At 44.0% G+C, this 16,003-nt stretch overlaps 2 protein-coding genes across 7 annotated transcripts in view; one reads left to right on the plus strand and one right to left on the minus strand.

Moving 5' to 3' along the window:
- mrps18a (mitochondrial ribosomal protein S18A) overlaps positions 1-16,003 on the minus strand; it is an 85,887-nt gene that overhangs the window by 59,360 nt on the left and 10,524 nt on the right. The window lies entirely within an intron of this gene.
- On the plus strand, positions 5,137-15,333 carry vegfab (vascular endothelial growth factor Ab). 2 transcript variants are annotated; one of them, XM_085937971.1, is made up of 8 exons: positions 5,137-5,821; positions 7,213-7,255; positions 8,640-8,836; positions 9,147-9,223; positions 10,325-10,357; positions 12,436-12,510; positions 13,714-13,845; positions 13,939-15,333. In XM_085937971.1, exons 1-8 carry the CDS (start codon positions 5,768-5,770, stop codon positions 13,958-13,960), a joined length of 633 nt encoding a protein of 210 aa, XP_085794097.1. In that variant the 5' UTR covers positions 5,137-5,767; the 3' UTR covers positions 13,961-15,333. The 2 variants fall into 2 exon arrangements, with proteins under 2 accessions (XP_085794097.1, XP_085794098.1); XM_085937972.1 differs by lacking the exon at positions 12,436-12,510.

The raw sequence follows: 16,003 nt of genomic DNA on the forward strand, positions 1-16,003 counted from the left end.
ATTGATTTACATCCACGGTATTAAACAAACGTAATTTCTCCGCGTAAATTTTACGCGACCGGGGCGCTTTGGGTACGTTCAGTGTCGGGTTTAGCGGACACCCCGGAGTGCGGCCCACCTTGAGCAAAACCACACCTCGTAAAGATGTCCAACTTTTCCTCCTCTCCCCCAGTGTTGGGTTTCCCTAGCGGTCTTTGGACTCGGTGTATCTGGGAAACCGGCAACGCTAACAAAACGCAATTTAGCCACATGACACACACAAGCACGCGCATTATTTAAATGTGCGTTGTTTGACTGTATTTGAACTCCACAAAGCTTGTTGTGAATCATCTCTGTGAAAAGTGCGGTATTAATAAATGTTCCAGACGAGGCATTATTCTTTTAAGCCATTTTCATTAGATATGAGGTAGAGTGTTGTACTTGCCAGAGAGTCCTGATTTGTCTTTTGCCAAATGTCAAAATGCATGTATTGTTTTTACTTTGATTTGCACTGAAGTAAGGAAGGTATTTTGGGATTTTATTTTTTAACATTTGCCATTTTCCATTTAACATCGCGCTATAAGTATCTAGTATTACTCGCCCCGCATGCTTTAAACACATTCAAACTTATTCAACACACTTTGTATAATATTCCTCAACACCTGCTCCTACTTTTTTGGCTGTTACGAAATGGGAAACACATAAGAGACATAAAAGCTGACTTACTCACACAGTTCTGTTAAAAAAAAAAAAAACGAGTCAGTGTGTTTATTTCACACTCCCAGTTGAAGTTTACAGTAAAACTGACACACATGATTTAGCCCTTTTTTTTTTTTTAGCAAGGTTTGTTCTATTCTACTTGTTGAGGTCCAATTCCTTCCAGCGGATGCGATTAAACATGGCAGGTGTTTCTAATGTTGTGACTACTAAGTGTTTTTTTTTTTCTTCCTGCAACTCTGTGATCCCTGCAGTGACCCTGACAGGCAAACAAAAACAGAACAATAATTCCGCCTGTGAGAAGCGTTCGTATTTCTGCGGCAGACTCGCCTGGAGCCACGCATTCCATCTCCCGCTGTACTTGCTGCTCAATATTGACTTACATGAAAGATAGTTATCTGCTTTAACATGTTTTTTCTCTTATTTACATTCTTCCAAATGTAGGTCACAATTTATTTGGCTTTCTAAAAACCACATTTACCTATAATCGACTTGACAATGGTGACGACTAAAACTCCGAAAAGACAGATTCTTACTTTTGAAGCATTTAATTGCATTTCTGGCGTTCCAAGGAAAGATGTAATATTTTCACTTTCTCCAGCAATTAGTCAGAACATTATCTTTATTAGTCAGGCTGCTCGGGGGAAATCAGACTTGAAGCGCGCAAAATGGTCCTTTAATTGGATTTTACAGACCGCAGTCCGGCTTCAGGCACTTAGGGGACACGGCTGTCTCTTTATTGTTTAACATATTGATTAGAAATGTATTTTACACCGCAGAATAATTTAAGGTTTATAGCGGGGGGGGGGGGGGGGGGAATGAACTGCGGTGACGTCGAGGGAAATGCCGGGGCTAACCTGCGTTCACCCGAGTGGATCAACGCTCGCACGCACGCACGCACAATGGCGAACACAATGACTCAATTGTCGGAAAAAGCGGTTCAAAGCTAGGTGTGAGGCGTGGCGTATGACCGCCCGGTGATGCAATTGCGCCTTTGCATTGTGTTTGATGGGAAATGGAGCACATCAATAGATTGATCAATGAGCTCAGCGGCGTCGATCCGTTGGCGAGACGGCTGCCAAAATCGGTTGCGCAAGTTAACGACTTTCATTAAATACCGATGAGGTTGATTTCAACGGATAATAGAATAATTGTACTGTTTTTTGACAGTTCTTTAATAGGATGATTGATGACGAACTGGTGAGCAATTAAAAAATGGAGCGGTCTACGTGCTAGCCCACACTTGGACTAAACCAGGTTAAGGAGACAAAGAAATTCCTTTCAGGTATCAAAGCTATCTTAATTTAACGGAGGATGTAAAGTTCGTTTATTCAGGTGAAAGCGTCGACAGGACCACAATGGCCGCTGAGACAATGCCTGCGTTTGGAAATTGCCTGTAGACACTCTGCTAACACAAACACACCTGGAAGATTCACAAACATCAGATAAAAAGCTCTCAAGGGAAACCACGGCAAACAAGGACCCGGCCTAAATCGGACTTATTTTAAAGAGTGGGGCTGCTTGTGTTTATTGAGACTATCTCTCGGATGCTATTTGAAGACAAGTACAACAAAGAGATTAGTCTTGCTTAACTGCGCAAACAAACCGCACGCAGTTTGCATCTTGCCAGCGCCGTGACTCACGGCAGAAAACTTTCCCAAACCTCAAAGGCTCACTTTTGTGTGGAGTTCAATCGAATGACGATAAACCAGGTCTGACTTGCGCCGCCGGGCCCGAGACTGAATTTGCGTGTCCGTAATGCAATGTGTAAGCCTCCATACCAGCAGGTGGCAGTAGTCGGTGGAGTGATAACTTGACTTGCAAGTGTCCCAACTGTTATGTTTTTGTTGTTAGAGGAGTCGGAACCCCGCTCGTTCGCTGTGAACGCAGAACTGGCACTTGTTTGCTGTTCTGTCGTGTGACGACCACGACAAAATGACTAAGCTGTACCATAGTCATAAAAATAAGTACGACAGTAAATACAGACACCCGAAACGTGTAACTATAGAAACGGAGTTTGCCGTCTCTCACTTGGCTGACTAAATTATTTGACAAAGTGTTGTAACTGCTCAAGAGGGAGTACACGGATCGCTTGCTGGAAGCGACCGAAGAGGGGGAGGAGAGTGACGAGGGTTCAGCGAACTGGACGAGCCACTCGGGGAAATGACGGGAAGCCATTTTTTCCCCGCCGTTTGCTTGTTAACGCACTTGAACTTTAGCTTTGGCTTATCTCCTCTTCCCAATATAAGAGCAGGGCAGGGGGCAGTGGGGGGGGGGGGGGGGGACTTGAGGCCTCTGCCTCTGTGCACCACTCCACTTACAGCTGGGCCGGGTCAACCAGTTGCGAGGCTGATAGGTTGATGATTTATTCCGAGGCTATCGGACGTGAGCAAAGTCATCTGTGCAGTGGCAAATCGCCGCCAATTTCTCGCTCTCCCTCCGGCTTTGGGTGATCGAGAGAAAGAGAGAGCGAGAGTGGCGCTTTGGCGAACGATCGCAAAAATGGAACGAGGTGCTTTGTGTTCCAAAGACTACAAACGAGGCTTTTTTACTCGGGCGCTGTCTTCGGCAGACAGTAAACAGACTCAACAGACCGTTTTACATCTGCACCTCATCCAGCAACCAGACAACTCCAGAGCCACCCCCAAGACACATTCAGTAGAAAGTTGCAAACCGACCAGAATCGGACTATTCTGCAGGTTTTGGCAAAGATTGGGTGCGTGTGAGGGGGGGAATGGGTGTAGCCGTAGCGGGAAGAAGGCAGGAATGTGGATTTGGCTCAAGATGGTTGGTCGGTCGGCCATTTTGTTCGTCTGGTGGCGCCTCTGATGCAATTTACAGTAGAGACACAACAACAAACATGCTCCCACATGCGCAAAAATATCAAAGTTTGCAAGCCGACCAAATCAAGACTATAAATTTGCGGGTTGTATTCATCTGGAAATAACTCAATCATTGTTTCTCCGGCCTCACTGCTGAAAGACAAGCATTTATTGCTTGTTATGTAATGTTTGGATTTTTCATACCATTTCACGATCTGTCTAGTGTGTTCGCTACCTTCAGAAAATAGGCCGCAAATCCTTTGCAGGAAATCTCGGGAAAGCAGAATCACGACGTCAGAATTTAACTTAATCTCAAGATTGTTTGATGGGTTTTGTTTGGATTCTAGTCATTTGAACACCCGAAGCCGGACAGCCGTGGTGTGTCATCATTACACACTGTCACTGCGCTATTGGCCTCATGATAAAAACTGCAGTGATCTGTTTGGCCAGCAGAGGGCTGCACCACTGTATGGAGACACCTTGGAAGCATTCAGGCCTCTCCATTCAGTTATATTGATTTATATTCTCTTCATTTCAAAGTATTTTTCTTGGCAGCACTGCTTCCAGTACGTGCGTGAGAACACTAAGGGTTTTTTTTGGAGGGGGGGGTCGTGTTACATTTTAGCCTCGCCGTGCTGCTGTGTTAAGTTCATCTACCTGCCAAATCAGTAGTGCTGTTTGGGTTTAAAAAAACTACATTTGCAATGGGACTTTTGATCATTAGAGTCTTGATTGCTATGTAACCAGGGAATTAAAAAAAAGAAAAAGTCATTTTGGGATCAAATCTCAAGTGTGTCAATCCGCACACTAACCACGATTAACACTTAAATGCAGCTCATCATTTGTCATCACTTTGGAAACTCCTCTTACGGTTCCTCCTACAGCTGTTGCCAAGAGAAAAAAAAAAAGAAGACAGGTGGCTCATTCTGAGCGGGCCATCCTTGAGAAGCCCCATTCAACAAAAAAAGGGGAAGTCGCAGCGAGACTCATCATGTGGGTGTCTGACATTGTGCCTGGACTACGTGCCGATATGCGCACACGCACAGGCGAGCAATGAACAAAGTTACAGTCACTGCTGCTCAAAAGGCCATTATTAGCTTAATTGTTATAGCAATGCTATAATCAAGACTTATAATTAGAATGGCACTCGGGGACCTCAGTCCCCTTGCCAAGATCGAGCTGTCCTGAATGTCTCCTGGCCTGTATTGATAGAACAATATTATTATTTTCAACTTAGTGTAAAATCTGGTCGTAGTTCTACAAATGGGAGGCAACCCCTGCGCGTAAAATCGAAATGACCGAATAATGAGCCTTCAGGGATGTCATCAATTTTTTTTTTTATTCTGTAAGGGCTGGAATGGAATGGATCGAGCAAATTAAACAATAGCTCAATAGTATTGATCAGGAAAATGTAGACAGGTGTTTTGTTTTGTTTTTTGTCACCTGCATGCTACATTCCTCTCGACGTGCGCATTTATCATTCACGTCACTAAAAGCACAATCACAAGGGTTGACGCTCAATGAGGGGCTCAACGCAAGATTTGAACAAGCCACGCCCCACCGTGCGTGCACCAATCGTGGATGGCCCGCTTCGCACTCACACACACGCACCCACGCAGACGCACGCACAGGCACTGTGGAGTGCAGCTGGAGCTGAAGAGCTTGGACGCGTCCCGGTTTCTTGGATGATCATCTGACTCCGCTTTGGTGCGCGCAAAAGGAAACGTCAGATCGGAGCGGACGCGGCCTGCCTTTTCTCACGTCACTTGGGTTCAACTCGAAGGAGGCACGGGAGCGCGGTGCAAACGGCGGGCTGACTGCCACTGGCGCAACAAGCATGGGATTATTATTCAGTGCGTAATGTTGCCACTCGGCCACTGCGGGAAAGCGCGCTGCCGCGGGACCATGTGAGACGTCCCGGATCGAGCTTCTCTGTGTTTGTGTGTAATGTGTGGATAGTAACCCCCACCCACCCCCACCCCACTGTGGCCCCCGACCCCCCCTTCCTCCCGCCCCTGAGGATCGCTCGACAGAAGAGTTTGGGGCGCAAAGAGGATTTTTAATTATTTTTTTTGCGCGCCGCCACCGACATGGACGCGGCACCCACGCACCGACCAGGACCCCCGTTTTAACAACCTTGCTTGTAAATGCTAACTTGATGGACGTGAAGCCTTCCTCCCTCCACCGACCGCACCACCAGCACCGCTGCGGATTCTAACACCTCGCCCGGATTTGGATTTGACAACACCATGAACTTTATTGACAGTTTGACACTATTATTTCTGACGCTGTCGGCTGTCAAGGTGAGTACACTGTGGGTCAAAAAAAGGGGAGAGAAAAAAAAAAAGAAAAAAAGGAAACGCGTCACTTGACCTTGCCGGGTCATTGTTGGTCTTTTAACAAATTGCCAACATATGAAGCATTGCTTTTGAATCATTTAGGGACTTTTAATATATTATCATTTATTTTTAGGGATCTAATTTTTAGTCAATTAAAAAAAATACAATAAATGTAGTAATAATGGCAACCTATGTTGCTCTCTCATTTCGTTTTTGACAAGTGATATTTATTTCTATTAATGTCACACGTCCCTTTTCCCCCACTAATATAATTCGGGAGTTGTCAAAAATATATTTAAATCATTTTTCTAGGTATGTATGTATTATTATAATGTAAAATAAATCGATTATATCAAGCCTCGATTAATAGTCACTGAAATGACTATATATATATTTTTAAATTAAATAATTTCTTCAAGTTTTAAAATGTTTGAAAATTACTTTGAGAACAAAAAAAATGTCTGAACTTGATGAACTTTGCCAGCTGTACTGGCTGGTCATAGGTCAGAAGTGTAAGACATTCAATCAGACAAAAAATAGAAATTTGAAACGATAAGAAGACTTCTTTTAAAATAAAAATGACCATGTGATATAATTAAGGCCCTTTAACCACGCCCGCACCCCCAAATTGCAAAGGGGCATCCTGCCCTTGCCTAGCTTGACACTCTTCCCAATGTTTTGAGTGAGTGGGTTGGTGGGTGGCTATTGGTGTGTGTGTGTGTGGGGGGGGGGGGGGGGGGCTCTCCCAACCGGACCCCTACTCTCTCCCTGTCTCACGCCACCCGGAAGGGGCGGGCTCTACATCCCCTCGACAGAAATGACTTTTTTTTTTTTTTTTTCATGAAGTCCAATTGGGGTTGAATGGTGTCGTCTCACACAACATGAGCGAGGTATTGCAAACTCATGGAAACTTGCCAGTAATCCTTTTGTGTGGTGCCACTGCACAGACACACACGGGCATGCACACACACACACACACACACACACATGCAGCAAAGCAGTGAAAAGGGGTGACGGTGAGTTGGGGTGGCTGGTTGACATTCTTACCGGCTTTTAATGGGAACGAATGCAGCCAGAAGTCCATAAAGGTTACGAAACTGTCTCGCGCACACAGGGTTGTAAAATATTTGCCACGTTCAGTGCCAAGATGAGGTCACATTGCCCCTATGTGCTGTGTCAATCATTACGCTCCAAAGATTAGATTTACTACTGTAATACATCAATTTCGAATATTAGTATTCTTTTTTGCTCTTTAAGGGGTTCAACCACCAAATGTCAATAGATGTTTACGCAATAAGGCCTTGCACAATTCACTTTTGCTCCCGTTTATTTCTTTCTTTTTTTTTTTTTTGCAGAGTGCCCAATTACCGAGGGAAACGCAAAGAGGTCCACATGACGGTAGGTGTCCTATATGAGAAATGTCAATGCGTGTTTTGGGGGAATGTGTGAGACTGTGAATGAGAGATAGGGAGACTGAGAGTTGGTGAAAGCGTGTGAAAGTGCACGTGAGCGATTGTGCCAGTGTATCAAGTGAGCCAATGCGAGTGTGTGCGTGAGTGAGAGAGTTTATGTGTTTGTATGAGAGAATAGATGTGTGTGTGTGCCCATATGTGATGTCTCACCTTGACACAGTACAGGCACACTCTCGCCCCCCGGTGGCCACCTTTTTTCCCTGACTCAAAAGCCTATAATGGAGACATTTCAAAGGTTTTTTTCCCCCCCCACACATTTTTTTCATGTCTGAGGTTAGGCGAAGGGAAATCTTACAGTCACCAGACTCACTTTTATAGAAAGGAATGTAATGTCATCCTTTTTTTCCCCCCCTTTCACAATCCCAGCATTGCTCAATCTGATTTTGGAAGAGTCAGTTGGGGGGGGGGGGGGTTTGAGTTATTCGTCAGGCATCGGCGTCGTGTTTGTATTGGCGGTCTCGAAGCTTGTTTTCCGCTCACTTGTTCTCAAATTGATAGCTTGGAAGCTGCAAGTCCAAAATGTGTCTCTAGGGACGAGCTGAGCGGTTGGCCTGCCGTTAATAGATTTACATATGGGCAAAAGTGTTGATGTGAACCTCTTAATCAAGTCATTCATTATTGACGAGACTGCAATGGCCACTGATTACAACCATAAGCTGCCCATCTTTTTTTTTTTGTCGAGTTGGATGAGTTTTCCGCACTTCAGACAAGCAGAGCCAGTAGGCTGTCTTTCAAGTTGAACATGAAATTCTGAAAAGTTTCCACAACACGCAGTCCAAAATCCCAGTCAAGCCTTCCCACAAGAGTGGAAGCTGTTATTACCATCCGGGAAGTCCAGAGTTTTGCTTTCCGAAAGTTTAACAGCTACCTGTCTCAATAGTTTTGTCTGTATGTAAATACTGAGACGCGGCAACCTGGGAATAAAGAGTCTTGTGCCAGGTGATTATCCAAAACGCGGGGGCAATTATGTAATCATTATTCTTCATTTTTATGGCAGTCATAACCAGTTGTAACTGCGATTTGGCCTTTATTAAAACGAGACGTTTGACAGCCCTGATAAAAGCTTGATAGCGTTTGTTATTATTGATGCTTTTGTTTGAAGTCACTCTGTGTTTCCTGACTTCTATTAAGCTAAGGCACAAAGTTTTTGTACACAAAACCTCAGCACACCACCAAACCAAAATGCCACAAAACAGTCTGTCTATTATATTTATTTACAGAAAACATAAGAATTGATGGTAATTATATCGCATGAACGGCAACAGGTGGATTTTTCCAAAGGACTGAATTTGTCTATTTCCCTTCCACAGTGATCCCCTTGATGGAGGTGTACAACAAGAGCTTGTGTAAGCCTCGGGAGCTGCTGGTGGAGATCCTGCAGGAGTACCCCGAGGAAGTGGAGCACATCTTCATCCCGTCGTGCGTGGTGTTGACACGCTGCGCCGGCTGCTGCAACGACGAGACGCTGCAGTGCATGCCCACGTCCAGCTATAACGTGACCATGGAGGTCGGACAACTCACTCACTGGTCATCCTTTGGGGAGCCATTTTGTTTTTGGGAGTGGGACTCTGTGGTCGTTTTATAGATCACTGTGCTTGAATCATCATTTTAGTCTTGGCACGAGGAGCCGCTTTGCGTGTGGTTTTTCAACAAGGCAATTATCGTCTCGACAATTTGTTGACAACAGCCCATAAAGTATCTCCAGCTTGTTTCTGGATCCGTTTTGGATCCTTTTGGATTAAACAACAAATGACCATAAGGAGCTTTTGCAACTTTTCTCCGCTGACTCACTAACGCTTGTGTATTTTTCTTCACAGATCAAAAGAATAAAAACCCAAAGACAACAAAATGATATCTTCATGAGTTTTACGGAACACAGCGCGTGCGAGTGTAGGTAAGAAACAATCCACGCACACACACAAAATGTGAATGTCTTTGGTGTTAACATCCAAAAGAAATGTCAAATCCTCCTTCGCCTGCTTTGGACAATTTTGACAGGTCTGCTAGATTTCTATCTTCTTATCGTCTGCTTCCTCCTCTTGGCTGGCGATAAAAAAGCCGGCTGCAGGTTGAAGCATATCCCAGTAGACATGTGCGCCGGCTTATCGTCATTCCATCGCACGCAGACGCATTAGTGCAGCTGGTGGCCAAATTCTCCGCGTTTCCTTCTGCTTCTTCACGTTTGGTGTTAAATGTGGTTTTGCCGTCTCGTTATCTTCCAAGGCGATGGACCGATTCAGTCGGAAGTCTGCTTTCCAACCATGAAGTCTTTTCCAGAGTTTTCAAGCAGCTGTGAGATACGTTTTCACCTCCTCCGGAGAGGCTTGTCCTCTGAGTCAGTTAAATTATCCAATTTCCTTCCAATGCTTTGGAACTTATGTACTACAAATAAGGGATCTCTATGCTAGCGATGTATCGTGAAACGATTCAAAGCTTTTCCAAAAGGAACATAATTAAGCTGTGCTAGTTTTTTGCGGCATTTTTGTTTGGTGGGTTGACAAGAGATTAGCTCTCCGCTACAATTACAAAAGTATTGGGACAGGTTGCCATTAAACGCACCATTGCTATGTATTTCTACTTTTTGTACCCTTGAGGGCCACCATAATTGTCGGCTGGCAATAAGGAAGTGAGCCAAACGTGTAGACCTCGTAGTTGGCTTGACCAACAACTTGAACAACATTCATGAAAACCTGCTGATGAAATGCAATTTCTGCCCCCGAAAAAAAAAAAGTTTCAAAACGCCTGCAAAGTGCGTGACCTCGCCGAATGAAACTTTCCTCATACTTTTGCCCAGCGAGAGATTGCACCACAAAGCATTATCAGCAAGAGGCGCTCAGAGCTGCTATTGTGTGCGTACGCGTTGGTGAAACAACACTCAAGCACCCCGGTGCCCCGTCACTTGTGAAGTCGGGGTCATTTAAAAGTGAAAGGTTTAGGGAGGTTGACCATGCGCAGATGTATTTAATATCACATTTTGTTGTGTGCTTGCTTTCAGGTTAAAGAAGGAAGTGAAAGAGCTGCGAGAAAAGTGAGTACTACAGAGCATCTTGCGAAGCTTAATGCTTGAGTTGAACAATAGCCAACAGAGATCCGATCTCGTTGCGGCAAACAAAAGTCGGCCTCTCTCTCGGGGGCGGCCATTTTGACTCGTTTTCCCTCCAGCCTACAAAGTGAAACACGAGCCGTACAGTCTTTTTGTCAATGCTGGTTGACTTCCAGGCTTGTCAAACCTTACAGTAAGCGAATTTTAAAATGAAATATAACTTTTGGTGACAACTGCAATTATTCATCATTTTATTTTCAAATGGATAGGGGAAGCTAAATGTTCTGAACTCCTGTTTTAAATGCCATTGGGGTATTGAGCAGAATTATTGCGGTTCTCTCGACCTGAACTCGACTAACTCAGCGGCGCCTCCGAAGGTGCTACAAGGTACTGCATTCCCTTTCGCCTCAAAAGCTTCAAGGCACGATTAATCGATTCTCGGTGCGTTCTCCATCTTGTTGTTACCATTAACAAAAGCCTACATTGCTGAGCCGTGCAGGTGGCTTACATCACCTCCGGTAAATAAGTGACTCTTAACGAGTTTGTTGCCCTCGCCACGCCTGACCTTGATGCCTTTGCTTCGCCTGGCCGTATCTCCTATTTACATTCTTGCCCTCCTTTACATCTATTTAACTCCCGCTACTCGGATGGCCACTTGCTATGATATAGATAGCGGCGTCTTTTTGAAGAGCCGCCTCGCTTTATGACGTTTGCTCAAGTCGCTTCGCCGGCACCAGAAGCCGCTAAAACCCGTGAAAACGACTCCCTGAGCGCTTGTTAAAAATCGCTGGCGGTTGCATTTGTTTGCGCTTTAGACAAGGTCGGTTGTCGTATAGTGTCGAGGGGACTCCTCTTTAACCTCCTCTTGATTGTTTACGAGTTGTCCCGCGGTGGCTTGCGGTCAACATAGACGATGCACTGGCGGTCATTCAACTTTTCGTTTTGTTTTTTAGTAGTGTGACTCAAGTCATCAATGTGAGAGGTCGGGAGGAGTGGCTAAGCGCTGGGTGCCAAAGTATACCGGATTTCGTAATTAGTCAAAACAAGACCATCGGCTCTGACATATCATAACAAATGTTTCCGCCAAGGAAGAAAAATGTTCATGTAAACACACGACAAAGGACAGATTTAGGAGCAGAATGATAAATCTACTGTGGTACGTTTTACAATTTAATCTTTTCAACTTTAAAGGCAGCCTTCCAAGATATGTATTAATGGAGATTTATCATCACGGAACGATGGTAGCGAGTTATCAGCGATATATTTTCTATTCGCATTTTACATTCAAATCAGCATAGTTCCGTTGAATAGTCACATTTGGTGCAGCAAAAATCAAGGGTTGTGTTGTTGCTGGATTCTGTGTACAAATAGCTGTGGTCTGATATGCAAATGATGCTAGTTTGTTGCATTTTTGTCTTTTCGCCTGATCGTGGGCTATTCCCGGAGGAAGAAATCTTGTATGTTAAAATCAAATTCCTCAGAAGTTTCATTAAAGGGTCTTTACATGCTTGGGAGTAAAATGCCCAGTCAGCAAAAGGCGCACATGTAAAGCCCCAGGTGCATCCTTTGTAAGCCTCTAATCCTTTATGAGCTCGTTCCCATTGTGTTGCGCTTTGAATCAATAACAATGTTAAGACTTGAGTTGACTGATGTGGTCCGGACGAAATTTATTATCTTTCATTCATGTGGGGAGTTTTATGTATTTATTTACTGTTTTAGAAAACAAAACAGTAAATGGCTCGCACGCTCATCTTTGCACGGAACATTTTAGGTCCACGACGTTCTATTATTGATGTGGGAAGCAGCCGACGGGAGGTTGCATTCTTTGCGCGCGTTTCAGAATCTTTACCGGTGACATCGTTTATTTGAATTCCCACAAAACAAAAAGGCTTTCTCGCCTTTTGACGCCTGTACTTTTTAAACATTCAGTTCAACCGTAACCTATCAATAAATATCGCCATTTTGGCGATTTTTCTTTTTTAAAAAAGTAAAGCGGCGCTCCACTCTCTCCCTCACTCTCAGACTCTCTCTCTCTCTGCGTTGTTGTGCTTTCTCTCTTGCAGACAATCCCGGCGAGGCCCAGCTAAAGGCCAAAAACGAAAGCGAAAGAAAAACCGAGACATAACAATTGGCGATGCGTATGTCAGCTCCGCCTTCTCCACCTACCTGCACCTGAGTGTCGTGCTTCTCGTAATTAAGATGGCTTGGGAGGAGCTCCTTTGCCCTTTTTAATGTACTACACTCCCACCCCGTCCATTAGCATGTCGCTAACACGCCCATCACGCTAGCAACCCATCATCTCACGCCTCTCCGTGTTTTGCTAACATTGTCCGACGCTGCTAACAGCTAACTTAATCAATCTCACCCATCAAGACTAATCAATCGTCGTAAAGGCTCAAACCGTTTTCCGTACGCCGCGCCCAACTGTTACAATCATGAAAGAAAAGTAAAAGGTACATTTTCCTCGGAAGGTCTCAACTTCAGATGGGCGATAACGGACGAGCAGGAATAAACGCATCGACTGTTAGCTGTTGTCGTTGCCGCCCCGTTATCGGCGGGATCGTAATCAGCGTGTTTAGTCTGTGTCGCTTTGCTGTGTCTCGTCTCTGTCTCAGTTGCCCTTTATGTGCTTTTCATCTTTTTTTTTTTTTTTTTTTAGGTGCCCCCTCGCACAATGCTGGTACTTTTATGTCACGAGATATGAGTGATGGCTATCTGTTGTTTTCTTTCCACTCTGCTAGGGGCAAATTTGTAAACGAAAGCGATTGTGTATCAAACACTGCTTTTGTGTCGCCGAGCGAGCTCTTGTCTCGCAACAATTCTGCCGCCATTTTGTGTCTGAAGTGCAATTGTTGGCTTGTCGTTCCTATGTGAAGCAATGGAGTAGCTGAGTCCCTCCATTTTTTTTTTGACAATAAAATAAAATGTCCTCACGCTGCAAAAAGCAGATTCTCGACTCTTCTTCACATTAGGTTTTATTTCTATTTTTCTTCATTAATAACATAAAACGTCGGAACGGATAGCTGAACTAATTTCCGTGGGGGGGAAACTGATTTGCTATGGAAGCGAAGTGAGTTATAAGCTCGGTCACTGAATGTCGCACTAACGTAAGGCATGTGAAAGATGAAGGTTTCAAGGGGGCGTGAAGGCGGCCCACGTGTGTATTTTGCCAGTGTGCAATACAAGCCAGACTGTCACATGCCACGCAAACACTTGGAAGGGCAAACTGGGCCGTATGACCTGAGGGAGGGTGACCGTTTTCTCGCTGCGGTAATTCAACACTCTGGATAATCCTCATCTGTCCCTTCTTCCTTCCCTCCAATCTGTCTGTCTCTCTCTAGTATTTGCAAGCCCTGCTCTGAAAGGAGGAAGCATTTATTCGTGCAGGATCCGCAAACCTGCCGCTGCTCCTGCAAACACACGGACGAGTTTTGTAAAGAACGCCAACTAGAGCTCAACGAGAGGACCTGCAGGTGAGAGCGACTTGAAGACGGGTTTTCGATCCTTTTTTTTTTTTGCTAAGCTAAAGATTGAAAAAAAAAATCTGATTTCTACCTTTTGTTCAGATGTGACAAGCCTAGAAGATGAGCGAGGAGAAGCGCCGCGCACATTAAAGATGAAGGAATACTCCGTTCTATTATTAGAACGTAATGCAACGGATATTTCGCAGCACAGCACTTTGACATTGTTTTCTGTGGAAAGCATTCCGCTCTGGACTGACAGAGTAGGACGGACAGTTGGCTCCCACGGTATATCTACAGTATGCGTGTGCGTTGCGTGTGTGTGTGTGTGTGTGAGTGAGTATGTAGACCAGCATACTACACAACTGTTTGCTGCTACAAAAAAAAATAATCCTAATCAACTAAACAAACGCATCATTTGACGGAAGCGCCTTCTAACTGACTTCACTGGATGCCAGTCTACTGTGCCGGTGCGAAATCGCACGGAGATTTAAGACGACGACAAGGATGAGGAAGAAGAGGAGCGTTCTGGCACGGATTCACACGTGGATGTCTTGCTTTTACTGCTTCTTCCAGAAGATGGCTGCTTTTTCCTCCGAGGACATTTTCAGCACACGATTACGAGTGCCTTTAAAGGGATACTGCAAGCCGACCTGCTATTATAGCTGGCGTGAAAGAAAACCACTGAATGAAAACTCTACTGTAGTTTGATTCCATCGGGAAAACCAGTGCCTCGCTTCGAAAAAAAAACAAAAAGACTGAGAAAAGTGCTTTATAAATTATTTGTTCCTTTTTTTCCCAGGAAAAAGGGGATTTAACGCAGTAGTGCTTTGATTACACGTCCTCTCTGAACTTGTATATAGCTAATATTATCCCGTCATGCCATAGTCCATCTAGATAATTTATAATGTCATAGAGTATTTTTCAGTATTCATTTTATTGCCCATATTTAATGCGTTCTATTTATATATGCAGTGTTGTGTCCCACTTCTCCCTACCACTGTCCAATTTTTTGGCATGGATTCTCTGTGCTTTAATTTTATTATATTTTTACATATATAACTCAAATAAAATTACGCCAACCAAAAAAAAACAAAGGATCAGATATTTACTAACATTCCCTAAATGTTTCCTTTGTAGCGAGGAGGACACCTGAATTATTAGGCGAACGTACGCAAAGCGAGTATTGGTCTTTTAACATTTGTGCCGATGTGTATGTAAGGACGTGCGTGCGTGTTTTGTCTGTCGTGCGACACGCAATTACAGAAAAAAATACTGCTACCAACACCACTAGACTACCAACAACGACACAAAAAGATATACAAAAAATACAGCAACCTCTACCATCAGTCTCAGAAACCCAATTTATTAGCTCCTCCTCCTTTTTTGTTGTTGTTGCTGTTCCATCCACTAATAACCTGTTTTTATGTGTCCATGTAAAACAGTAAAGCATATTTATTTTCAAATTATATTGTTTTTATATAAAATACTGAAAAGGTTCTTGTGTTGTCTTCTCTTTTTCTTCCAATGCCTAAAGACTTAATTATGTGACAACGCCATCGACTCATTAGCTGAAGTCAAGCTATCATGATTTAAAAAAATGATAAATAAAAAAGACGGAATGGCCAGAAGTCTTAAGAAGAGATTAGGGAGTGTCTATCGAAGGCGATTCGGTACTCTCGTCCCCCTCGTGATTACCAAGTGCCGAGCCAAGGCAGGAATTAGGGATTGTTCACGCCAAAAGCGACGTTGCAGCGAGAGCAGCTGTCGCTCGTGACGCGCCAATAGCATCTGGTCCCTTGTGTCGAACGTCTTACGCAAGAACATCGGATGAGCGGGTCATGTGAAAAGTGTGAGTCATTAATGCAATTTAGAATCATTACTCTTTAACTAGACTCCCTTGGGAGATTCACAAGGTTCTAAGGCTTAAATATAGCATTGATAATAAAAGGACAAATTGACATTGACATCAAAAGCTTTTTTTTTCCCGAAATAAATTGCTCGCGCAAAACCATAATGGCGGGTTAAAGCGGCAGGCTTTTTAGTCAACTGGCTGCTCGATGAAACGTATTTCTCGAAAAGACAAAGCAATGATTACATTATGACAAAAAAAAAAAAAATTTTGAAGGTATTCAGACTGTGGCGTTGCTTTCCCCCTTTTTTTTTTTTT

This window comes from Syngnathus leptorhynchus, chromosome 18 (assembly GCF_054491065.1).
Source record: "Syngnathus leptorhynchus isolate UIUO chromosome 18, UIUO_Slep, whole genome shotgun sequence".
NCBI lineage: Eukaryota > Metazoa > Chordata > Actinopteri > Syngnathiformes > Syngnathidae > Syngnathus > Syngnathus leptorhynchus.